The 27,340-nt window shown below is 42.7% G+C and overlaps 1 protein-coding gene across 4 annotated transcripts in view; it reads right to left on the bottom strand.

Moving 5' to 3' along the window:
* Positions 1–4,571: 4,571 nt before the first annotated feature.
* Positions 4,572–27,340, bottom strand: part of PRDM2 (PR/SET domain 2) — a 42,484-nt gene continuing 19,715 nt past the window's right edge. For 3 of the 4 annotated variants that reach the window (XM_017735049.1, XM_008634266.2, XM_017735047.1), the window contains exons 3-5: positions 22,612–26,977; positions 9,287–9,421; positions 4,572–7,922 (exon numbers count right to left, since the gene is read on the bottom strand). In XM_017735049.1, the coding sequence (XP_017590538.1) occupies positions 9,313–9,421; positions 22,612–26,977 (4,475 nt within the window). In that variant the 3' untranslated portion in view covers positions 4,572–7,922; positions 9,287–9,312. Of the gene's footprint in view, positions 7,923–9,286; positions 9,422–19,351; positions 26,978–27,340 lie in introns of those variants that run through there. The other variant, XM_017735048.1, reaches the window with a different exon arrangement.

Raw genomic sequence — 27,340 nt, 5'->3', positions numbered from 1 at the left:
TTAAAGGCTGTTTGCTGTTCGATTTGCAGAGGGTTCTCTGGAGGAGCTCCTGCAGGGTCCGAGCTCCCCGTGGGGCTCCGTGTCCAGCCCAGCGCAGAGGAGACACAACACAAGAGGCCAAGCTCCATTTCACACCACTGCTCACAGCTTCCTGCCATTGGATCCAGCCAGTCCACATCCCTAAAAACCAGAAAGCAAGAAAACAAGCCCTCCTGTTTGGGCTGGTCTGGGAGTTGTGTCCGCATCCACAACCTTCTCTCCTGGTGACACTGGGAGCAAATCCAGAGCACAGGAGCTCAGCAGTGCTTTCCCTTCGCTCTGGACACACTCCAAGGGATGATCAGTTTAGCTCAGTACATTTTGCTCCTAAGAAATGACCCTCTCTGAGGTACAGAAGTGACATTTTCCACCTCACTGCAGCTCCTCTGGATTTTCCTCACAGCTGACACCTGTGTTGCTGTGCCCAGTCCCACACATGATCCAATGCCAGATTTCCTCCTCTGGGCTTCTGTGCTTACCACAACACCCTGAGGTCTATTTCGCATGTTCAAGATTCCTTAAGGTCCCTCCAGTTCTTCTGGTGCCATTGTGAACTCCAGCAACTGACCCTGCACAGAAAGTAACTACTAACAGAACGCATAACCTGACTCAAGGCTTCTCTTTCTAGGTGAAAAGGAAATATATGAGTGCTAGGAATAATGTGCCCCTTGTTAAGATGCTGGAGCTCAATTTAGAGGAGCTGTGTTTGCACACAGTGAATGAAATCTGTGCTTTCATTGCTCTGGAAGTGCAGGAAGAAGGTGAAAGCAGAAGTCAACCCCTACCCCTCACTGAGTGGGAGCTTTTTCTGCAAATGAGTCCACTGCTAGAGCCAGATTTGCTCATGAGAAGATTTACCCAGATGCAGCAACACAAGCAGCTTAAAAACACCACAGCTGAGTTACCATCAAACCACCAAGTGACAGAAAAAGTCCATCTAATGCTCCTTTATTGGCCCTTGGCCTGGAATGACTGCTGAGAGATCTCCCCAGGTCATTTCATGCGGCTGTAGCACTCATTTCCTCCCCACTGATGATCAGAGGCCCCAAAATGCAAAGGGAGAAGCTCTGTGCACCTCCCGCCCCCAGCCCATGCTGGCAGCAGCACGGAACAGTTCACATCGGGACAGAAGAGCCTTGGAAAATGCAGCTCAATGGAGATCTGCTTCTCTTCCGTATCCAATTATCCCACTGAACAAACAGTGTGCCACAGGAAAATGCATGAAAGGGAGAGAAGAAGCTCGGCTGAAGTCATTGTATCATGAGAACAGATGTTTCATTACCGTGCTACTTCATAGCTCTAGAAATACCCTGTGCAAGAAATGGGGTTATCCACAACAATGCTCTTTGCAGCAAAGGATTTGGGAATGGGGGAGGGCTCAGGAAAGAATATTCAGAAATTATCCTTAATGAGATGTCATCAGCTATGAATGGTACCAAGTGAGAACTCATTTCTTGTGTCAGAAATCAGCATTTCACTGGTGCAAGACAGAGACTCTGGGAGGAAAAATAGCAGGTAAGGATTTTTGCCCTTTTTTCCAGCACAGCATTGTCACAAGGAAGGCTGGTGGAATCACTGGCTGGATGCATGGGGATTATGGATGTGATTATTCCTCCTTAGACCACACCACTGACATCAGCTCTGGAAGGTTTCTGCTATTCTGATGCCTGTGTCGTGCAAGGCAAATGGAGTTTTGTAGAACCCACTTTGAAGCAAAGCACTTAAGGTTTGGCATCAGAGGCAGCAATTAAATATATTTCTGCCTTCCTTCAGAGTACATCTTCAGCAGCTCTTGGCTGAAAGAGAATTTTGTTTGGTTGAGTTTTATTCTTTCCAAGAAAAATAAAAGTTTGAAAGGCACAGAAGAAAATGACGTAAGTGGTGCAGAAGGAAAAAGCCCTAAAGGACTTAGAGAATATTTTAGTTTATCAAAAGTAAGGCTTTAGTATGGCTTAATTAATATATAAATATCCTTCTAGAAAAGAAATACCAACTCTGAAAGGACTCTAATCAGTTGGTGCTGGTCACAAAGAGAAGCTGAACTCAGGTACAGAATCTACTAAGACAGAGTACTACAGGAAATAGTTCGGATATTTCACTTCTGAAGGTCAAATTAAGAAGTATTCCTGAATCAATACACCCCAGGTAAGCCTGAATCACTGCACATGATAGATGAACCCAAGAAAGAAGTTCAGGGAGTCTGTCAGTTCTGTCAGTTAAACACTCCAGCTGTAGGAAAATTCAATATATAAGAAAGTAAATACATTGTGCAGATGGCAAGATGTGAGTTTAATCATGAGGAATAGGTTTTATAGTACAGATTTTCTGAAGCAGTGCCTTTCCTCACACAGTCTATTCCCCAGAGCTTCAGCTGGAGGAGTGTAGAGGCCCAGAAAAGCTGACTTTGGGCAAGGAGATGAGCCTGGAATTAATACCCCCTCACGCAGCTCTTCGCACAGCCACTCACACTGGCACACAAGGACAAAAACACCAACAGGAAACCAACCCTGCAAAGTGCTGCTTGAGTCAGGGTGACCCAAAACTTAGCAGAGCAGTACAAAAAGAGGAGGTGGCCCTATTTGCATTAGCATGTCCTATCTAAGATAATATGCCCAGAACTGGTTTTTAACAACTGCCCCTTCTTCCAAGGCAGCTGCAAAGCCGGATACGAACCAAATGCAGCACAGCCTGAAATTGTCCCCTACCCCCAGCACCTGTCAGTGCCCCTCCTCTTCCTCACTGGGGAATAACTGAAGATTGCCCACAACCAGCAGGTCAGAACGTGCTCCGCTGCCACTTCCAGGTGAGCTCATCCCTGCACCACTGGAAATGTCCCTCGCACCAGGAGGCTCAGCACTATTTCTGTCAGTGCCCTTGGGGCCAGAGCATCCCTGGTGTGTCACAGCACTGCAGCAGCTTCTGAGCAGTGATCTTGGCTGGGTGTGAGCCCAGGGTAAGGCTCAAAGGCTCGCAACCCCGGAAAATGTTACTCAGCAGTGCTGGATGTGCAGCTCTATTTCTGCCACTCTCCCGTGGCATCTCAGATGAGCTCAGGCAGGATGGACTCGTGTCCTCTGTGTCCACTGTTGAGCACACACAGTTCTCTATGTCCCATAGCCTTGGAAGAGCATTTACAATCAGCACTGGCACCAACGACTGAAACAGGCCCCTGGATTTGGTAACTGGGACTTTGGGAGGGGATCCAGCCACCGGCAGTGTTGTGTTGTCTGCATCCTTCTGCCAGCAGCACGACTCACAGAGCTGAACAGCCTCCAGGCAGCAGCTTCATGATGAGAAAGTGATCCTCCTTACCTGTTTTTGGATGTAGCCTTCTCCTAAAAAAGCCACAGTTCTTATAAAAAGGAGTAATTAGTGCTGCTTCATGTGACAGCACAGACAGAAGAATGGAGGCACATAGCTATTTAAGGAATATTTCTCAAGGTTCTCACGCAGGGACAGAATGGCAGTTCAGCACAATCTGATCCCTTCAAACTTACCTGAAACTGGGTGGCATTTACTGAAAGCCAAACAGGCTGTGACACTGCCAGAGGAGCCTGGCTGCCTGCTAGGCTGCTGCAGGCACTGACGGGCAACAGTGACAACAGTGGATTTTCTCTAACTGATCAGATTTATAATGCATAAGGAACCTTCAGATTTTCTGGGGTGAAAGAGCCATTTTTAGCCTATGTGAAATTAATATTAATATAAATAATTCAGCTGTTCCCAAACCTATTCATTGTATCTGCTGTTGTTTTTAAGGAATGTGGCTGGATTAATGCAGCCATGACAATGGCTGCCCATCACCCTCAGTGACTCCCTTATGGAGTTTTAAACTGGGACAGTCCATTTAGAGTAGCTTTAAAGAAGGCTTGCACAGAGGGGGTGGGGAGGCCCTGGCACAGGGTGCCCAGAGCAGCTGTGGCTGCCCCTGGATCCCTGGCAGTGTCCAAGGCCAGGTTGGACAGGGCTTGGAGCAACCTGGGGCAGTGGAAGGTATCCCTGCCCATGGCAGGCAGGGAATGGGATGAGCTTTAGGATCCCTCCAGGCCAAACCATTTTTGGATTCTATTAAAAGTGCCAAGTCCCATGGCCCTGAAGAAAGCATAAAGTGCCTCAGTGTGCTGTGATGGCACACAATGTATGAAACAGGGACCACTCCTAGGAAGGAAAACAACCAACGCTCCCACTGCACGCCCTGCCCAAACACGTCCCTCCCGGCTGAGGACAGCAGCCTTGAAGTTCCATGATACTGACACACCTCAGCAGAAGGTTTGGATTTGAATGGAGATGCCACACTGCAAAAGGCTCATGTGCTGCTTCTCCAGGTGTGCAGACCTTGGGTGGAGCTGTCAGGAGAATCCCTGTCTGTGCACAGAACCTGTCAGACCAAGGTGACACTTCCATCTCCTTCCTCCTCTCCTGCCACCCGCCAGGAGAACCCCAAACCTTCCTGTTGTGTCAGAGCTAGAACACATTCAATATCCGTTTTTAAGACCTCCTTGGCTGAAATAACAATAAATATTTCCATAATGTGGTTTTCCACATTGATTTATTGTTGTTCTTTTTCTTTACACGGCAGACAGACAACAGAGCTTTCAGTCTTCCAGAGCAGTGTTCAGAACCCAAGTAGCAACCAGGTCCCACCACTTCTCCACACAGTTTATTTTTAATAAACTTCTCAGTATCAGCATTGCCATGAGAGCACTGCAGAGCTGCCAGTGTTGTCCTTGCAAATTCTACATGCAAAACCTGAGCTTTTTCCCCACCCTCTCCTTGAATTTTCACAAGAACTTGTGATATTACTCAAGGGCAAAATTTCACGTTTCATCAGCAGGCACGGGGGAGGTTAAAAATTTGCTGCAAAACTGTGAAATTCTGCCTTGGGAAAAAAATGGCATACTTTTCCTGAATTCACTGTGAATGGAATCTCCTCACTGGTCCAGAGAAATGACACCATTTTGAACTGATGCTTTTTTCTGCAAGAAAAAGCCCCCCCCCCCCACCCCCCACCTTCCCAGAAAACTGCATTTGTTATCTGAGGAAAAACGATGAAGTCTGGTGCAACCATGGGTTACTTCTTGTCGGTGGTGTGGATATTTTTCTGCTACAGCTTAGACTGTAATGGACTCTTCAAACAGACCAGTACAATATAAAGCTGTGGACTGTGGTCTCTTGGTTGAGTCACACATTATAAAACTTTAAAAACAGAGCATTTACAACCAGGGACATAAAGACGTGCTTTTAAAATTGTAAATACATATTTACAGGCTTGTGTGATAAACCAGAATTCCTCTGGGAAAAACGTTCCTATATCACAACAATGTACACACTTCTCTCCTTGAGTCTGTCAGTTATTGTAGCTGATGCCACTCTAAAAAAAGAAGCAAAAATAAATTACACAGAAGTGACCTCTGGTAACCTCACTGGAATGCCTTAAAGGCACTAAACTGGGCAGCATCCATGCCAGAACTCTGTACTTAGTTTAACTGACTGGAAGTTGAGTGGGTCTGAGGAGAATGGATTGTTTGAAGTAGTATTTGGGCTATATGGCAAGAAAACTTCCTCAGCAACAATCCTCAAGTGACCAGTGGTAATTTATACACTAACTGTGATCTTTGACAAGGTGTCCTACAAAACTGCACTGGGAAAATCAATCATAATCAATCAATCACCAATAATACTGGTGCTCTACGTCAGAGTATCTTAGGTTTATAAACACTGTATACTCATTTTCCAAGTGATCTAGATACTCTCCAGACACACAGGAAGAGCATTCCTGTCTGAAAGAATAGGGTCTACCATACCAATATCACACGATGAGAGGAAGAAGAAAATGTGGAGAGAAAATAAAAAGATAATGTGCAAAACCAAAGCGAGACAAACTGATCAGAAAGTTGTGTGTGCACACCAGCTGCTTGGACATAGACATAAGGCCAGGAAACTCAATTTTTTGTGCTATTTGACCAAAATTTACCAAGCTGCCTAGCAGATCTGGATACTCACTTCCAACTAGTTTGAATGACTAATGAGAATCCCAGTCTTCCAAGGCTGCTGTGAAAAATTCCAGCCTTTGTTTGCAATTAGTACATCTATTTCAAGAGGAGATTATTGCTGGCAAAAATCTCCAAAGGGAACAAACCCTAGAGACTCTCCACCCCAGGAATGAGACAGAGCAGCCAGCAATGGCACGAGCATCTTGGTGGTCTCACAGTCTTCCAACATGGAAGGGGATGCAGCATTTATGGCTCATCCAGTTCTCAGCATCTCAGCCTTTCCCCAAACCACAATTGCACTTAGAAAGCCTCCAAGAGGGGTTTATCCAAAAAATCTGTAGTGAGATAATACAAGATCCTGAAAACCTTTTCTTTCCAACTCAAACAACATGCACCTGAAACATTTTTATAGTGAACAATGTTTCTTCTTTAAAGCTTTTGTAATCATTTTGAACAATTTGATTTTCATCAAAACTATACAAAATTAACTGTTTTCAGCAATTCCATACATATATATTTTTATCTGTCATATATATATATATCTACATATGAAGATATATATATAAAATTGATCCTTTTTTCGACTTTTTCAGGGTGGTGGGAAGGAGTATCAACCGGGCACTTGTTCTTTCTTAACTAACGTGTGCATACACAGATCTGTGCTTATCTGTGTGGAGTGCAAAGTCAAGGACAGGAATAAATTGACTGAAACAAGAGGGAAACAGGACAATCAACCCCTTTGGCCTCCTTAAAAAATTCCAAGCCTAGATGCTACATTAGCAGGGATCCTGGAAAATCATGTGTTGGCAGAAGGAACCGTTCACCTCACGAGTGAACTGGGCAGAAGTTCTGCCCAGAACTGGCAGACAATGCACCTCGGTGTGATTGACCCCATTTGAGGGTAAGAAAGAGGTAAGAGACCTTTCTGCCCTGCATTTTACTAGCTGAACTGTTTGTTTCTGGAATTAGCCTTTACTGGCTGTCCTCATGGATGGCCTCTGGACAGGACGCCTGAAACTAAACACGTGTCTAGAGACACAAACACAGGCGCTCTGTTTAAGGACAAATGCTGTATTTAAGGACAAGTCTGGCCTGATACTGCACAGCAACACCCGTGTTTGATACTGTCCCTAAATAAATAATGCCTGACTCTAAACAGTACCAGACTGGCAACACAAGTTATGGCAGCTTTGAGAAATGGATGCTTGTCCCTTCATGGAACTGGGCTATCAGTACATTTCACAGAGATCATGTAACAGGTGATCTTCCCAAAAAACACGGCTCCTGATGCACTTCAGAAGCAACAGCATCTGCCCCTTAAAGCTAATGGTACAAAGTCAAGAGACTGGGGTACCCACAGACTTCACATGTGGAAACCTCAGGAAAACCTACCTCTCCCTTCAGTGTTTTTTTGTGGGATGCCCAGTTCTTTACCCATTAGGATGTAAAGCAGAAACTAAAAGGATGTAACAGTCTTACCAGAGTTTAATTGCATAGTATGTTAAACCCTCTATGTTCTCCCAGAAAGAGGAGACTCATCCAGACCCATCCACCCTCTGAGCACAGGTAGTTTGCCTGCGGATGTCTGAACACTTCTCCATGCTGTTCTCCGTGCTGGCACATGGGCTCCACACATTGGTGGACCCCAAGATCACCCTGTCCCCAGCATCCACACTTCACCACTCACTGGAGAAGGCAGGAGCCTGCTCTGTGCTCCCTCCCTTGGAAGGAAGGGTGAGATGACAGAAGCACATCATCACTTCCAGCAGAAGAAACCACTGTCCCGGTTGTCTGCTGAGGAACCCATCTCGCCACATCTGAGCCAAGCAGGAGGGCATAATGCTTGAGGATCACTTCACCTCACCTTTTCCAGTCAGAAGTTTCTGGTACCTGAAAGTACACAGAGAGTTGCATTTAATCAGAAATAGTTTAAGGAGTCACAGTTCCATGTTCCATGGAGCTGGAAGCAGGACAAGTCATTCAGTGACCACTGTACAGGGAAGAGACATCCATGATTTAATTTTGCTTGGATTTCCCACAACTAAATGGTCTGTGCCACAGCTAGGGATGTTAACATTTCATTAGCAATCACCTCCATTACTCAGGAGATAGCAAACCTCAGTCAGTTTACTAACTATTCCCTCAAATGTTGTTTTTTGAATCACTTTAAGACAGAATAAACTTCAGGCTGCAGTGTCTTGATTTTGCTGGTACTCATTCTCACCTTTAGTTTTACACATTTCAAGTATCATGTTCCTTAGCTGTTACATCAGTATAAAGGAGATTCTAATCTGCAAGTTAATGGTGGGGAAATGAAGGAGCAGAAAACAGTGTCTTGTTTAAACCAAAAGAAAATCAACTCAGCCTCACCAACACATGGGGCTGGGTCATTAGTTTGCCCAAGCCTACAGTGCTTCATTACACAGCTTATCTCACCACAACCTCAACTAAGGTTTTTGCATGTTATCACAGCACTGCAATTTGCATTGTAATGCTGGTCTTTGAGCTTGTGGAGTGCCACCAAAGCAGCCAGCAAAATGCACATTCCCAAGTATATGTTTTTTTGGGCAGTTAATATTTGTTCAGGGTTCACCCATTCAGCCTAAAAGACCCCAAAGCACTTGGCCCACTATTACAATCAGATACGAACATCACTACTTCCAAGACAGAGATAAAACCCATCCTTACAAAAATTATCTTCAAGGTCCCCAGGATCCAGAGGAGCAACACCTCAGGTCTTAAAAGATCATGAGCAAAACTCTCCTTAAAGCTTCTATGAGGGGTAAAGGGCTGACTACCCTAACACAATCCTTTTGATCCACAGTATGTTAAGTACCCATGACTAGAGAATACCTTATCCCTTTGGAATTAGTACATCACATATTTCAAGAGGAGATTATTGCTAGGAAAAAGCTCCAAAGGGAACAAATCCTAGAGACTCTCCACCCCAGGAATGAGACAGAGCAGCCAGCAATGGCACGAGCATCTCGGTGGTCTCACAGTCTTGGACAGGAAGCATCACTTCCAGCGTGGAAGGGAATGCAGCTTTTCTATGGTTCATCCAGATCTCAGCATCTCAGCCTTCCCCAAAACCACAACTGCACCAGTTACAAGAGCAGTGACACTGTGGGTTTTCTGAGGCTTGGCTCATATCTCCAAAGTGCCTTGCACTCCTTGCCCACAGAAACACGGAAGGGTTTGGGAGCACAGGAGAAGGGAGCCCTGCGCATCCTCCCGGGGCTCTGTGGCTGTACCTGGTTTGGTCAGACACGCCCAGGGTCTATTCCTTGAAGAAGTGGGATGTGGTGGAGCTGGATTTCTTGCACTGCCTGGTGCTGGGGTTATGCGAGGAGGAGGAGGGACATCTAGAGGCCATGCGGAGCCTGTAACTGTGCAAAGAGGCAGAAGAGCATCAGCGACCAGACACAAAACCAGAGACGTGCTTTAGTAAGCTATGAGAAAAGGAAACGACATTCCACCCACACTGCAATTACCAAGAGCCACTTCTGAAGGCAAGAGGATTTTTTTGCCTTGTTCCGAACTTACCCTGTGAGTTTATTTAAGCAGGAAATAGATAATGTCAACTGGAAGCAGCATCCAGGCTCCCACCCCAGGTCCCAGACCCTCCGACCCGGACAGACAAACCCACAGTTACATCAGAAACTAGAAGAGTCATGGTCTATTCTCTCAGGACAGTCCGTATCAGGCTTTAAAATACTTATAGAAAAGGAATTTTACTTTACCAGAACGTATACCACATCATTTTTCCCCAGGTCAAAGTCAGCAGAACACTTCCATCACTTATTGCCCTGACAGACTCAACAAGGACAGGTAGAGGTCACAACAGTGCTTTATTGCACTTCAAATTTTAAACTAAGAGTCCCAAAGTGAAAGTGAAAATCAAAGATGTTTACTTAAAAATTTTAATTTTATGCCTCAGTTGATTGTGATTTCAAGAAGAAAGCCTGAAAACCTGGCTCGAAGCAAGGGAAGTCCAACTCCTTCTGCCCTATTCTAGACATACAATCTCAGTTCAAATGTATACCCAAGCTAAACTTCCTTACACTAAAATATTCCAAAAAATCCCCTATTTGTTTTTAAATTCAGCACCTTTTGCTATCATGCACAAACTTGTCTGCTTTCCCTCACACCTGTGCACCCCCACAGGTAATTACATACCTTCCTTCTCAAGGCAAATTCTTCCAAATTCTGACCAAACCCAACCACTTATGTTCTTCCAAGGGAACATCTTTTGAAATATCATTTTCTTACACAGCAACACGTCTAAGAAAAGTTAAAAGCCAGGCTTCTCTCTGGGTTATTTTTAGAGTTCAATACACACCCTTTAAAGGAGATTTCAGTTTGTCCTTACACACAATGTAACTCCAAGTTAGACATAAAGAAGTGCAAAACTTTTCCATTACAACAGAAAACCAAAACCACAGAAATTTTGAAAAGTAAGCAATTCAATTATTTTCAAATTAAAATTGGTGGTTAAAATCGCCTGCCAAAAGTTTTTTTATTGTTCTATGTAAATCATCCACTCCAGCCTTTGTGAATGCAATTCTGAAACCTTCTGCCAGTGTGGAAGAACCAGAAAGTGGCAATGGGGAGGTCAACAAAAGCCAGATTTTTGTTGTTCCATATAAGGACTGTAACCAAGGGAAACAGTAGAATATCCAAAATAAGCTTAGTTTGTTTGGCTTCAGACTTTTACTATAACTAGAAGAGGGAAATTTTAGTTTCATTCTGTTTAGAATGTGTCCATGTAAGTAATGCTTTCTGTCAAAATATTAATTATGACTTCTTAAAGTTCTTCTCTAATCAATGACATCTGTGTGCTCTTGCCTGCAGTGAAGCAAGGTCTACATCCTATGGGAAACCTAAAGAAAAAAAACGTTAAAAGCCTCAAATCCAAAGAGACAAAATATCAGGGAACATCTGACCTAGATTTTCAAATGCACACCCTGATCAGACATCAGGAAGGAATTCTTCCCTGTGAGGGTGGGGAGGCCCTGGCACAGGTTGCCCAGAGAAGCTGTGCCTGCCCCATCCCTGGAAGTTTCCAAGGCCAGGTTGGAGAGGGCTTGGAGCAGCCTGGGACAGTGGAAGTTGTCCCTGCCCATGGCAGGGAGTGGAATGAGATGGGTTTTAAGGTCCGTTCCAACCCAAATTACTCCAGAATTCCACCATCTTTCACCCCTAACTTCCTCAAGCTTTAAAGTTAATAGATCATGGCTTGTTATTTGGAAGCTGAGGATTAGAGGAATTAGATAAAAAAGGATTGTTTTTCTAAATAGAAAGTGAAATTGAGTTCCTTATGGAGTTCTTACTGCTGTCTTCCCATAGTGCTCCCAATGGACCGTGCTTCAGAACTGCAGCTGTGTCCACTCCGCCAAAGCTGTCAGGAGTCAGGGCCCTCCTCTGTCCCGACATTACCCTCAAGTGGATCACTAACTCTCATTTTAGAGCCTGTTTAAAGAAGAGCTGGGATGTCGGGGTGATTTTGACAAACTCCTGGGTGTGCAAGGGGAGCTGGTCTCTGAGGGGGAGGGGAGCTGAAATTCCCCCACTGCATTAGGAGCAGTGATTGAAATTGCTATTTTTAGCATTGTCACTTTGCACCTGCTTTCACCATCTCAGCCCTGGGTAACTGGAGACACGCAAAGAAAAGGAGTTCTGAGCCACCCTGTGTGATGTTGCTGAGGGATGATTCCAGAGGGAAGGGGCAAGGGTTGTTCCCAGCCCCTCACTGTGCAATCCCAACCCCTGTGCACAGCCCAGACCAATAGCACAGCCCAGGCTACCCCACCTCTGCCAGAACCATTGCTAGGGAACAGTCCTAGCCAGAAAAAAAATTAATCAAAAATAAAAAAGGAATAACATCAGAAAACATACTCTGCTTGAAAGGAAAAAAGGCCCAGAACCCAAATGCTAGGTAGCAGGAAGGACTTGTCTGCACAGTTTTCTCTGTCAACTAAGGACTTTTAAACCAAAGTAAACAAAAGTTTGGTAGATGCACCAGCTATTCCATAAATTAAAGCTAACCCAGAAGTTAAATGAGGCTATTTTTTACACAGAGACAGGGCCTAAAGTTCTCTCTCACAACTGAGAGCATACCCAAACTAAAAAGAGATAAATCACCCAATTTGGTGAGATGTGCTACAACAAAAATATACTAAATCCCAGCTCTTAAAATTTTCCATCCTCAGATCTGAAAGTGTTTTGTAGTGTGAATCAGTACCATAATCCTAGTTTTTCAGATCCAGAACGGAGTCAGGCGGAAAGCGATTTGCCAAGGTCACCCAGAAAATCTGCAGCCTTAAAGCAGAGGACTGAACAAAGGTAAAGGTTCCCCCCACCTGCATTACTGTCACAGGTTCAATTGTCTCCTGAATACTGAAGTATTTGTCCAAACCAAGTTCCTACTTCCATATACCTTCCCAGGCCCCTGAGCCTTGCCTTGAGCAGCACACACGAACTCAAAGGCCAGGAAAAATGCCAAATCCTGGCACACCCCCTTCCCTCAGACATTCCCAAAATACATTTGGTATTTTTTATTCAAATTAGCTTGTCTCCTACCACACTTGTGCAATTAACATTCTCCTGGGTTGCTAGTTTAATTCTCTAGAAATGTCCCAGAAAAAGAAGCCATGGTATTTTTGGGAATGAAGACTGGAGTGATCCAAGGTGGCTGCCAGTCCCACCAGGGAAATTCAGTGAACAAAGTCATGGCAATATGTGGTAAAAATTCAGGTGATTTAAGTTCACATTTTTACCTCAATTAAAGTGGTTTTTTTATCCTGCAAGGATTATACTTCTACGCTGCTAATCTAAAATACCCCCAAGGATATGCTCCAAAATTTCAGACACACACACACATTCCACATCACGTTTAACAATAAGCATGCCAGGAACATATTCTATCAAGTATTTCCTACTCTTAAGTAAAAGAATAGCTAAGCTGACACAAATCATTGACTCCTAGGAAAAAAAAATAGAAATGTGCATGTTTAAGCCCAAATTGTTGGTTTTGCAGAATTAGGCTGAGCAATTTCACAGGCCAGAAGGGAAGCACGAGGGTTTAAGGAGTGGATAAATGCCATTTCTGGGCTTTCTGCTCTCAGTGAGATTAAACTACAGTACTGCTACCCTGACTGAAATGCACTCTCTGACAGGGGTATACTGCTTAATGGGAAAGTAAATACACAAACAAGGACTTGGAAAAACATCAAAACTATCAATCACTAAGGAAAAGACCTTCATTTGTCTGTTTTAGTGAAACAAAGTATTTATCAAGACAAAAAGGTTTATGAACAGAATTTTGTTGAAAAGGATGTCTCTCTTTTCTATGGAAAAGTCCTGACTCACTGTATAGAAAATGGGGAAGCAGCAGAAAGGAAAAGGATCTTAATGTGTTGTACTGTGGATATTTGGAGACTTACGTGTGTTTATTCATGAAAGCAGAGAAAGAGCTGGAGCATGTCAGGATTTTATCTTTCCTTCACATGGCGCTAAAGGCTAGAACATGAATATTATGGTCAGGCCTTTCATGAATCTAAACTGGAAAAACCTGTTATTGAGATCCTTTGCATTCTCAACTTCCAAGAAGACACCTAACAGCACTCTCCAGGCACAGTGCTTCAAAGAACTTAATCCTTTAAAGCAGCACTGCTGCCCCACAGTAACTCAAAAATTGCTTTGTTTCACACGTGCTCTACAGTTTAAGTTTCCTCATTGCTGGCTCAGTTTCACTCGCAGTGGATCATGAGGAACTCTCATGATGAACACCAAACCAACAGCAAGAACTGCTGGAAAAAATCTCACACCATGCCTACAGCTCACCTGGGGGACTCTAAAATTGATGTATCAACAACACTTTACTTAAATAGAACTACATTTTCAAAAGTAACCAGTGACCTAAAGTAGCCACTTGAAAGGAACTCTGCACTGAGATGGCTACTGAGCTCCTTCAGAAAATCAGTTGCCTTGAAGGTACTTCAAGTTGAGCTCAGAGATGATTAGTCACTTAAGAAATCTTGGTCTAGACCTGTAAATTTAGATGAACAGTATCATGTCAGCAATTTCTCTTCCTGCCCTTTTAAAGCAGCACAGAGTATTTTGCAAGCCAAAAGGTGAACAACTCTGGATTACAAATAGCAGTACTCAAACCCATCTTCTATACTGTCAGGTAATGCGATTTGATAAAAAGTTTGTACCTACTGAATCACATTCCTAACAGAATGAGAAAACTTTCATCACACATAGGGAACACTGTAGTCGATTTTATTTAGCTTTATACAGAAATGGTGACACCAAAGGAGTTCAAAAGGATTGCTGGAGGGCAGCAGAACAAGGATGAGCCCTCAGTCCTGCACAACTCATTACATAAAAAAGAACCCACAGAACAAAATGTGCTTGTGATTTGAAAAGGTAGATGAGTGACATAATGAATTTGCCATAATGAATGAAGAATACAACTTCAAGTTCCAGTTGATGCCTTTTCCTGGTCTTAAAATCAAGAGTCATACACGGTTAAAAGGGGAAAAGGGATTTTACCTTGGTATTTATTTTAAGGATCCTTAGGTGCACATGTCCAGGTCGAATGCACCGAGATGCACCCCGCAATTCACACCCCCAAAAGATCTGGTATAACATTATAGGTGCTACTAATTAGCACATCTATCACAGATTCCCCAATGAGAGGCTCAAGTGAGCCCCCCTCCCCAAGGAGCCTTCCCCTGGATGGTTCTTAGTTTACAGAACGTGTTCTGGAGAGGACCTTGGGGTCTGGGGCACACTGATCCCTAACTATGAAGCTTCTAGAATGTTGAGTCTCTCAGCTTGACAAACAAGTCCAAGAATGTAGGCAAAAAGCACTAAGAATACAGAAGTTCTAAAAAAGGTGTAACAGGGGTATAAAAGGCAAAAAATCTTCATAGCATTACAGTGACAGTGGAGTTTGAGTTTGAAATTCTTCAAAGCAGCTCAGTGATGTAAGAATTCAGTATTTCTCATCTTCCCACCTCCTTCCACACGGCAATGTTTAGCAGAGCTCTCAATACCTAAAGGAAACACTACATAAATTCCCCCATTGAGTCACTGCTGGAACACGACTGAGGGCTATGCACACACAGTCTGTATGTGGGAATGAGCCTTCAGACGCCCGGAGCAGGAAGTGCATCCTCTGCATTCCCAACAAAATCACCTCCCTGAAAAAGCCCTTGCATCTACTTTACCACAGGCATTTAACTTTGCTGAGCAGCACTGCCTGAACTGCAGAAGGAATCACAGACTCACTGAGGTTGGAAAAGACCAAGGCCAGAGAGTCCAACCTGTGACCCCATCCACACCTTGTCACCGAGTGCCACATCCAGGTGTTCCCTGGACACCTCCAGGATGGGGACTCCACCACCTTCCTGGGCAGCCTCTGGCACAGTTTGAGGCCACTTCCTCTTGTCCTGTCCCTTGTTCCCTGGGAGCAGAGCCCACCCCCCACCTGGTTGCACCCTCCTGTCAGGGGATTGTAGAGTGACACTGACCCCCCTGAGCCTCCTTTTCTCCAGGCTGAGTCCCCCCCCCAGCTCCCTCAGCTGGAATCAAGGCAGGCTTTGCTGAAACAGGCCCAGATATGAGATTATTACTCTTACTTTTTGACTGACACAGGGCATTGAGTGGTGCAAGGCTCAGTTTTGCTGTTCACCTTCTGTGTGCCAGAGCACCTCAAATGACTGAACGCTGAGCCTGTACTTCAGAGAAATGGAACATCACCTGCTGAATAACCAAAGCCATTTCTCACAACCCTCTGGCAGTTTCTGGGAATACTGTCATCCAAAACATGACTCAGAGACCCTGTTTGGCTCATGAAACATAAAGTCTTAAAAAATTAAACAGAGAGATATATACACAAACAAAGTGCATGTTGCTGATTACAACATTATGTTTCACTAGCCACTCGAGCTCTGAATAAATTAGGAAAATGAAGCAGCTATCTAGCTCTTAAAAAAAGCTTCCCTCCAACTTGATGCCTGCTCAAGCTTCTCTTTGAGTTTCAGTTATACTGCCTTGTATCTGAAAAAACCAGAAAGCAGTATTTCAGTGCTCTTTTCTCAATGAATGCTCTAATGATCTACCAAAAGCATTTTTAAAGACTTAATAAGTGAAGTAAAGGTGCAGGATCAGCAAAAGGAGAATGGCAAGCGATGAAGTCTGTGTGGGAAGCAGCACTCAAGAGGTGACTCAATGGCTTCCTCTGAACTAAGGAAGAGGGTCAGAAGTAGGTAGTGGCTGGAGACTGGTGTAGAGGCAGCACAGGACTCCTGGTCCTGTGAGTAATCTTGTGTTAGACACTGGATACTTTACACCCATCCCCACTCTTAACAATCTACTTGCATTTTAAACATCTGACCCTTGCCTGACTGTAAATGATGGGCACAAAGAGGCACCAACTCCTGCTACAGTGTTACCTTAGTATTAACTTCATTCAAAAAATACCCTAACACATTAAAATTTAAAAAAAAAACCCCAAAGTTCAGGAAATAACAGCAACTCATTCATACACATGGAAAAAACATCCCTCTTTAAAAACATTAAATCCCCACTCTCTCATTTGATGTGTACAGTGGACCATTAACTGTACACTTAATAGATCATGCCTTCCTTAAGAGTGTTTTATTTGCATCTTGCTCTGAAATATTTTCCTCACCATCCCGCTCTTGCAAAGTACTGGAAGGTACATCCTCTTTTCCATTAGAAAGCTGCTATTTTTAACAGTTTAATTAAATAGATGTGGAAGTTCACCCCTCTCTCATCGACTTACCACAAAAGCTCAGCTCCAAACCAGCATGTACTTGTTGTTCAAAATCTATTGTTTAGCTCCTTTTCATCATGAGCAGAACTACACCATCATGTGACTCACGGAGATCGCATTCACTAAATAAAAGCCAGAATTAGTATGTAAGGTCTTCTAAGTTCTCTTTTTAAGGTCATTCACAAGCTACCTGTCTGTCTCTAGCAATTCAGCTCCTTGGCTAAACCCAACTCCAGTAAAAAGCTGGAGCTGAGCCCGTAATTTTGGAAATGAAGTCACAAACCACAGTAAATGAAGCGAGTGCTGTTCCTATTTGCATTTGATACTGAACATTTAGACATCAAACTCTATGACATCTCCCCAAAGAAAATCATCAGGAACTAAATGAGAATTTTAAGTAAGTCTTGCAATACAAAATGCTGACAAACCAGAGAACCAGAAACACCCCAGCCTTAATCCCCTCGGGCAGTTTCCACCAGGGCTGAGGAGCTTGCAAAGCAGGAGGGGCCTGGCTGCATCTCCTGGATTGGCTGTAACACCTAGGACTGAACACAGCTCAGACAGTTGCTGCCACAAGCTGGTTCCAATGCCTTCCAGCAAACTGGAAAATGGCAAACAAAAAAAGGTAAACAGAACCTGTCAGATCTCCTGTCTCCACAACAACTCCAGCATCGCTGTTTTTATTAAACCGACACTCATTTGATCTCACCCAGCATGTCACTTGGTCTCTAAACAGGACAAGTTTAATTGTTTTCATTGCCTGTCTGGATGAATTTCAAGATGTGTCAGCACTTTGTGGGCAACATTACAGCTTTATTGTTGCTTCAGATCACAGAGGCAGCTATAAAAGCCAGAGAAATTCAATTATGCAGATGAGATGCAACAGCAACAGTAACTGAAAGCTGCACATTTCTATTTGTGATGAGTCACCTACTTAGGACTGAAACTCCTTGATGATCCTCTCTGATTTGGAGCTAAGATCTCCATCACCCAGCACTTCCCTGAAAAACTGGTGAACACAGGTGAACATCTCAGTGTGGCACATCCTTGGGACACAACACGATTTAACATCACAGCAGAGAAACCACAAATACAATGGTAAGAGGATTTCTTCCACGATATTAGGGAATGAGGCTGGTTTACTCACCATCAGTTCACTGACCATCAGTTCACTGCTAGACATGGCTAATAAATCCTTACAAGGTGACTGAAATACCCAGACTGCAGCAAGAGCAAACACCAACCCGTATTTCATTTGTCAGTAAAAGATGTGAAACAACAATTCAGGTTTATGTCCCATCCTCAACAATCTCAAAACTATGAGTTTTCACCTTTTTTCCATGTTTCCCTTTTCTTATAAAACATTCAAATACAACACTGGGTATGTAAAACAATGTTTCCCCTTGGGTAAATATAGGAAAACTTAATCAGGACTGAAAACCTTCACTGTGGCTTCCTCCCACCTCCTTGGTGTAACTGCTGTTGCAGGTAGACTAAGGATTCACCTCTTCCATTGTGGTGTAAATCCCAAACTGCAGTGAGTGCAAAAACACTCCATGAACAAAGTTGGAACCTCTGCATCATTGCACCAGATCTTCCCCTATCAGTTAAAATTCACGGGAAATGTTGTTATGGAGAGAACACATTCAAGGAATGACATCCCACATAAAAAAAATAAACTGGGAGTTCTTACCAAAGAATCTTACTCAGACAGAAGCATTAATTTTAATAGACAACTACATAAAATAGTAACTTACTACTGGATTAGTAAGGAGCATGTGCAGGAACTGCTGTAATGCTGTTTAGCCTTATCAAGGTTACATTATTCCACCCCACTGCCACACTAATATGGATGCAGATGCTTCCAGCTCCACTGCAAAAGGCAGAACACACATCTTGGTGGTGGAATACAACATTCCAAAATTCTCAAGAGCCAAAAATATCTTTGCATGTATTTTTTTTTTATTGAACTATTTAACAACTTTAAAGCATATAAAAATAGAACACTATAATATCAGAAAAACAGAAAACTATAGTATCAGAAAAAGTTGAAATAGTGTATGTAATTTTCACTTAAATAGTTTAAATTTATTAGCAGTGTCCACAATTGAAACCTAAAATCCTCAGGCTAAGTCAGAAGTGGCCAGTTGGTATAAATTCATGTCACTGAACCAGAGGGACACAACTGAAGGATGCAAGCACACTTAACTCCTCCTAGATGTATATAGTTTCATTTTTCCCGGTACATCTGCTTTCCACACAAAAGGCAAGTTTCCCCCCAAGTTTTTATAAAGTTTACTTTATTGGTTATAGAAAATGTGTCATGATAGTTCCATCTAGTTGGTCATTAAGTGCTTGCAACATCACGGACTCGTAACTACGACTGGAACTTACAGCACAGGATGGACGGCACGTAGAGGAGGAAAATCCCTCTTCAGTTGCTTACCTGCATTTACAGCCCTCCAGCAAGGCTACAGCATTCAAAAGCAAGGACAACCCCACTTTCATGTCAAATTGCAATTTTTAATGTTTTCATTAGAATAGTCTTTATATCACTCTCCAATAGAAGTAACAATATAACTAACAGCAAACTTTAATACAGGAACATGCTCCAAGATTAACAACCCAAAATGAAAACAAAATGAAATTAATGTAAAATGTAAATCACATATAGTACAATTGAAGTGTCCAAAACAATTTAAATAATTTTAAATATTTTATTTTTTAAAACTTGCTACAAATGCTTTATACAATATTTCAACATAAAGTCCCCATAACAGAAATGTAACAAAATGGGAATGATAGTGAAAGTGAAAGTTAAAGTGGCACAAATTCACCAAACAAGTATTAAACTACAAATTTTAAAGAGGTAGATTACTTTTTAAGAACAAAAAATAAAAGGGGTATCTGTATAAAGAAACTAGTCACTTTCCATCCATTCTGTCATTAATCTTGAAAGCTCTATGAACACGTGACAAACAGTATTTCCATAAAAAGCTGTTATGAACAATAGACCAATTTGTTGTCTTAAGTTAGAGGTGTACAACCTTTTAGAATAATTATATATTTCATTTTCAAAATATGCAGGTCTGCAGCCCTGCTCTAGCCTTCTTATCCATAAAAAGATACACCATTATATATCTGGTGTTGAGAAATTCATCACTGCTATATAAAGTTTTATTTGCATGTGTAAATAAGAACTTGGAAAATCCATAAAACATCCAAATCAGGCTTTTTTCCATTGTATACTGAACATCTAAAAGACTCAGAAAGTGAGGAGAAAGTGGGAAGGGAATTCTGCCGTGCTAGGTTGGCCTCTATTGACTCATTTAGACAAAACGCTTTAAGAGACATAATACATGACAAAAATACTTGGAGTGCAGCAATTGTTGGCCCTGAATCTACACTGAATTCTGGACAGGCTGAAGGAACCCGATTTGCCAAGCACAGAAACTGAACTGCCCAACACCATCCACGAAGGTATGGACAAAATCAAGAGCAAAAGATTTGGTTCACTGTTTCTTTTGATGATTTCCCGTGGGGTTTCATCTGTTTTTAACAGCGCCCTTCGCTTTAGTCTGAATCATCCTGCATGTGTCAAGCACAAAGTAAGAAAATTTAGGCCTGACACTGAGCATGAGCAAGAAGCCTGCAGGCAATTTTATGGTTGTGACTCAGCTTCTGTGGGTTTTGCAAGCTTGGATTTCACATCCCTTGGCGTAGTGCTTATCCTAAGATGAGCATGCAACAGCTCTACCATGGCATTAAGGGATTTTTTTTTTTGCTTTGTTTTTACAGGAGATTCCTAGAAAATAGAAATTTAAAAAAAAAACCAAAACAGACAAAAACTGAAGATAAATGACAAAACAATCTGTGAATGAGTATGTTTACACAAAAAAACTGAAAGGTGAAAAACAAGTTGGTAGACAAATATACATAAAGCAAGTCTTGAAAAAATATTAAGATTTCCTGGAAAAAAAATCAAAACCCAACAGTGCCTACATAGAGTAGAATCAAAGTTAAACTGTGCTGATATTAGTGTATGAAAGCAAAAAAATTCTTCACACTATATAACTGATATAAAAAGAAGTTGACTAGACAATCTAGATTTATGAAAGTTACTTCAGAAACAAAAATAATTTCCTAGTGTAACCATTCGTTAAACGGATAAAGACTCCAAGCAGCCAAAGTAAACCAACAGTATTTGAGCCAGCCAAGGAAACCTTACCCCAGGTCAATTGTTCTTTCCCCAAATACTACTGAACAATTCCCATATGCACCCATTTCCAAGTTCTTGCTTAATTTGCGTAAGGTCAAATGATTCATTTAAATGGAAAGATGTGGTGTTTTGGCTTCTTATTCTACTGATCTGTTCTGGCACCATTTAAATACAGTTTCACACATAACTAAGAGAGCAGCTGATGAGAATTAACATGAAGATGTTTATGTCCTAAGGGAAGAGGCCTGGTAGACATTTCTTGTTCCTAAAAGGCATTTTTACACCATTAGTCTCCAAATTCCAATAACATTTTTCTCCTTCAACACATCCTAATTTGGGTATGAACTATTTTAAGTCAAATTCCCCTCTAGCACTTGGGAATAATTCTGCTATATTGAACCTTTACTTTACAAAGTATTTCCTCACTATTTCCACCTTGGAGATCTTTACTGTAAGACACACAAACTGTGAACAGTTTGGATTTTGACACTGAACAGATCCCGCTCTACTTGTTCTGATGGAGGCTGCCAGTTCCTCCCCCTCCTCCTCTAGCAAAGACTTTGATTAAAAAAACCTACCCTTGGCCCTAAATCTGGTGTTAATCACAGCCAGGCACTGCAATTACCAATCCCAAAAGAACTCTTAATTATCAGTGAGTTTTGTAAAAGTTCCTCAGCAAATCAGACACCTGTTTCCAATAAAAACAGGGCAGGAGCAAGGTAACAGAGCTTATAAACACTGTGCAAAATAGACTATTGATTGGAGAGACTACATGAAGACGTAAGTCGGGACTCAGGCACGTAGATTAAGATTTTATTTATTTATTGAAGTATTACCCTTTCTTGTGATTAAAATGCTTCTTCTCAAAAAGAAATAGAACTTTAATTATAAAATTTTATAGTGAAACATAAAAGCATGATACTTCTAACAAATTTACATGTTCATGTAACTTTTCTTACATGTCTATTTCCCTTATATTAAGTATTTAATGATCTCAGTCCGTATGCACATACATTTTTGAAGTATTTGGTCATGGTTTGTTTCTTTTAGGTATATATATATATATGCAGAGAATGCTTTTTATTACAAACCAAAGCAAGTTATTTTAGTGAGTAAAGAATGCAGTCATGTTTTTTAACTTAAGTGAACCGCCATAAATAAATCTAGAATGATTCTGGGCTACCTTAGATGTCAGATACCAAAAACAAGGTCAGTGTCTCCAATAACATTGAGTTTAATGACATTAAGTTTATTTGCACTCAGGTATTGACATTTTTTTTTTCCAGAGTTTTCAATTCAGTTTATAATTAAAGACATTCTCTATACAAACCGTGTATTATTTCATGACATGACAAAATGCATCAAGTATGTACATCATACCTCAGCATCAGTGAGCTGCTCATCCACGTTTTAGGAAATGCAACTTTTTTTTTTATTTAAGCATGAAAAACTCAAAAAAAGAAAAAAAAAGGAAAAAAAAGACCAAGAAAATTGGCAAAACAGCAAGCAATGTGTTCCTGGGTTGTTTCAACTTCAAATGAAATGCTTACCTGAAATCTTTTAGTTCTTGCTTTGTACTGCTTTCATCTCTTTTGTTTTCTGCTGCCTCTGCATTTGCTGCCTGCTGCAGGCTCCGTGTGATCGGTCCTCCAATCCTCTCTCTAGATTTTACACTGAACCTGTCTGCCTTTTTCTTACTTGCCACAGCAGATTTACTTGGCAAAACAGCTTTATTATTCCTTTGTATTCTGACGTGCAGTTTCCGGGACGCTTTGCTGGAGATTCCAGAGGAATTGTTCTTAGAAACCACCTTAGTTTTTTTCCCATCAACATGGGACATTTTAGACACTCTTACAGGACTAGAGTTCCTCAACGATGAAGAGGAATTTGGCTTTTTAGATCGCATGGAAGGTACAAATTTAACATTTTGTTTGGACTTGAAGGAGGCAGAGGGGAGCTGGAGCTGTGCAGGTCCTGAGGTTCGTGCTCTCGTCTTGCCCAGGTGAGGCTGAGTGCTCTGCATTTTGATTTCTGCATCTGCTGTTCGCCTGCGCTGGTTGCTGCCTTTGTCACTGTTTGCAGGTGAAGAAGTTGCACTTTTTTTGGAAGAATTCTTTTTAGAGGAGGGAGAGATGGGTTTTTTGGGGCAGCTGTACGATGCGTGTTTGTTCAAACTCCCAATGTAAGTGAACTCTCTGTTACAGTAGGGGCAGATGTGAGAGTCTGTCTCGGATGGGTTATTTTTCAGTTCTGCCTTCTGCTGGGCAGACTTCTTTTTTTGCAGGATAGCTTTCTGGACAAGCTGGTTTTTCTTTTTCAATGCACTTATTTTTAGTTTATTGGAGGACATTTTGCTAATCTCAACATTGAAATTGAGTCTTTTAGGCTGACCCATTCGTCTGAAGGCGTTCTTCCCAGGCCCAGCGATAACCACCATGCCATTCTTAGGCTGCACTGTCTGTTTGAGGGGTACTGGATTTTTTTTAGGTGTGTATCTCTTTTTATCACTGGCAGATGCACAGGCCAGTATGTGTTTGTGTAACTCAGGCATGTTATCAACACTTTTTCCACATTTTGTGCATCGAATGGCAGTAGTAAAAGTCTGTGGGATATTGTGGGTTGTGAAGTTTGTTGCAGTAACCCCAATACCCATAGGATTTCGATGGTGATACTGGAACGGAGGTGGTTTAAAGCTTGGGTAGTGTTGATTGAGGCCCATACGAACATCTGGATCTTTAGATTTCACTCCAGAAGCCATTATTTTTATAGTAGTATAAAGCTCTTCAGAAGAATCATTTAGATCTTCATCTTCCTCCTCTTTTGAAGGTTCTGAAGAATCTTCTGGCAGGCTCTGCATGTGTTCCACGTTCGCCTTACTGGGGTCAGTAAAATTCTGGGGTCTCAAAGTCCCACTTTCAAACTCATGATGTGTGCACTCTTTGTCTGGATGGAGATCGCGCTGATGCTGTTGCAAATTGCACAAAAAAGCAAATTCCTTTTTACACACTGAACAAACAAAGATATTCCCTACTCCATGAAGCAGAAAGCGATGCTCTGACAAGTCTGTTTTATCCCTAAAAAGCTGTACACAGAATTCACATTTGAAGGGCCATTCTTCAGCATGAATGGATAAATGCTTCGTTAGGTCTTTAATGGAAAGAAAAGGTGATTCGCAGACATTGCACACAAAGCTCTTGTTGAATGTTTCCTGTACTACTCCTGATTCACTTGATGTAGGAGGATCTTCTCTTGCTTTTTGCTGCTCACTCTCAGCTTCTTCCTGTTTTATTATTGGGAGAGAACTTTCAAGGTTATCAGCAGAGGAAACAACAGAAGAAACTACAGAAAGAGGAGGTGGAGATGGAGATGATGAGGAGGAAGAGGACGAGAAAGATGAGGAAGAGGAGGATGAAGACGAGGAAGACAGTGTAGGGGGGCCAGGTGAAGCAGCAGAAATAAGAGGTTCAACAGAAGGGACAGGGGACGGAGAAGGAGAAACCGTAGGCGAAAGAACTGGTAGTGGGGACTGGGTAGTAGTGTTGGAGAGTGGCGAGGGACAAGAGGAAGTGTTAGTGGCACTGGCAGACACATCTGGAATCGGTAAGGGCATCGTTGGGAGCAGGGGGGGCGGTGACGTGGCCACTGTTAACACAGGTGGGCAGGGCGGTGGGGAGGGGGGGTTGGTGGGCGTTAACAGTGGAGGCAGCTGGCACACGGCAGGTCCAGCAGATGCCTGTGGCACAGGGGAAGCAGAGGAGCTGAGGGGCTGAGTGTCAGTGGAAGATGATGCCGAGAGAGCAGGCTCCGTGTCGGGCTCTGCCTGAGGCTCCAGGGCTTTGCTGGGGCTGGCAGGGCTGGCCATGCCCAGCGTGCTGTCTGGGGCTGCATCCGTCCCGTTGTACTCATTCAGCAGCACCTTCTGCAACATGCAAGTGGTGGGTTTCTTCTTTTTAACACCACTACACGTTGGCTGCGTGGAATTTTCTTTGTATTCCCTAATTTCAGCATCACTGCAAGGCTTCTTATGCACACTTAAATCTAAAACGGATTCCCAGGGAACCTGAGTCTTGCTTTTGACGTCAGACCTTTGTTTCACGCCACTGGATAAATCCAGCGGCTGCTGGTTGCACACATTGCCAAAAGTCGGAGCTGCTGTCCAGTCTTTTGATATTTTATATTCTTCAAAGCAAAGAGGGCTCAAAGTCTCTTTGTCCTCCCTTCCAGTCAAGCTCCAAGCTGGTGAGTTGCTGTGGCTTTCTAACTTTGGCATTTTGGAACTCCGAATAGTATCATTCCACACAGTTTTTCCCTCACCTGATTTGACAAAGTCTCGAAGCACTGGACTGTGCTGTGGAGAACTGGGAGGAGAGCTGGTCCTTCTTTTAAATCTGCTGGATGCTGGAGGCAAAATAGGTGATGATGTAACAGGTCCTAGTTTAGGGATTTCACTTGATGGAGTCATCTTCTTATTGTCCTGTGTCTGAAGAAGCTGCTTTAATTTTGACGACAAATAAACCCCTTTTTCTTTATGAAAAGGTAAGCTTTCTGTTGAAATGCTAAGAGGAAGATTTAAAGAACTAGTAGGAGTTATAGGTTCTGGGTCTATTTCCGTTTTTATTTTTGGTACAAGAGGAGGGCTGGCAGTTCTTCTCTTTTTGGATTCACTGCTCCCACTGCTAGAGGGTTCCTTAGGAGGTTCATTCACATGTGTTTGTGTAACCTTTAAATTTGAGGAAATTTCCACTGTGACCGGACTGATTATACAATTCAATCCATACAAGTCTGCAGAGTTGGACTCCATCTGAATCACGTCACAATTGCTAGTGCTGCTGTTGGACTGAATTTTACCATCAATGTAGTAATTTAAATTTTCAGAGATATTGCTGGAAATATCCATTAGATAGACATCATCTCCTTCACCTTCCTCTTCTATTTCTGTGCTCGCAATGTACACACTCTGGACTGCTGGGGCTGGCTCTGTCGGGAGCGGTGGCTCTTCGGTAAAGAACCCTTTTCTTCTGACACCTTTGGGAATAAGATGACGCTCATGAACCCTACGCTGATGCCTCCGCATGTTGGTGTGAGTACCAAAAACCTTCTTGCAGTATTTGCATGGATGCAACTCTTTGGGCTCCTTATTTTCCTCAGCAAACGCAGAGTTTGACATTTCCTGGGAGACTTTCTCAGAATCCAAGACAACAGAGTCTTGAGCAAGACTGGAAACATTCAGGTCATCTTTAAGACCATCATCCACAATTACTTGGTTATCAGCAACATTATCCAAGTGTTGTGATGATGTCAGTGTCAGGAATGGTTTCCTTTTTGGCCCAGCCTCGTGGCGTCGCTCGTGCCTCCGCCTGTTGATTTGAGTGCCAAAGGCTTTCCCGCAGTAGCGACACTTGAACGCGTGGCTCAGAGTGGATATATGGATGTGCATGTGGCGCTCAAGTCCTTGCTTTGTTGTAAACTTCCTCTCACAATGCTGGCAGGGAAACATGAATGTTTCCTGAACATCGCCATTGGATTCCCCCTGTGCTTTTGGAATTTTCACCACAAGTTTTTTGTTTGGAGAGCTTTCTGGAGATTCCTCTGATGTACTCTTTTGTTCTTCCATAGAGTCCAACTTTTCTTCACATATCAAAGGCATTTCAGCATTTTCTTTAGGCATATTGGTATCTTCTATCTCCTCTTCGTCTTCCTCTTCTAGATCCTCCTCTTCGTCATCATCTAAATCATCTGATGCACAGTTTATTGACTCTCCTTGTTTGTCTTCAGTTACCACTTGTAGTTCACTGGTCGGACTGGGGATCATCAGTTTTGGAAGTGCATCTTGATTTACCATTTCCTGAATCACAGCTGTTTGTTCCAGAGACAGCACAGCAGAAACAGAAGGTGTTTCATCTTCCTCTTTATGACCTGAAACACAAGGGTGTAATAAAGAAAAGCATGAGATGTTTTTGCCAAACACTCCAGGATATGCTACACCTTTCTCCCCTAGCACAACATATCCAATGTTCCTGACCCAACACAATACTACCACTCCTCATTTACTGGTGTGCACGGATGTTTTCACCTCTGCATGCAAGTCCTACCTATCTGTTGTTAGGTATATCCATTGCTGAAGCAAATAAGGCCAGGTTGGATGGGGCTCTGAGCAACCTTGTCTACTGAAGGTGTCCCTGCCCATGGCAGGGGGCTGGAACAAGATAAGCTTTAAGGTCCCTTCCAACCCAAAATGTTCTGTGATGATTCTAGGCAAACACCTTTGCTGCCAATCCC

The sequence above is a fragment of the Corvus brachyrhynchos genome, unplaced genomic scaffold (assembly GCF_000691975.1).
Source record: "Corvus brachyrhynchos isolate BGI_N302 unplaced genomic scaffold, ASM69197v1 scaffold395, whole genome shotgun sequence".
Classification (NCBI taxonomy): Eukaryota; Metazoa; Chordata; class Aves; order Passeriformes; family Corvidae; genus Corvus; species Corvus brachyrhynchos.
Note: the sequence above shows the minus strand (reverse complement) of the source record. Positions and strands in the feature narration are given on the sequence as shown.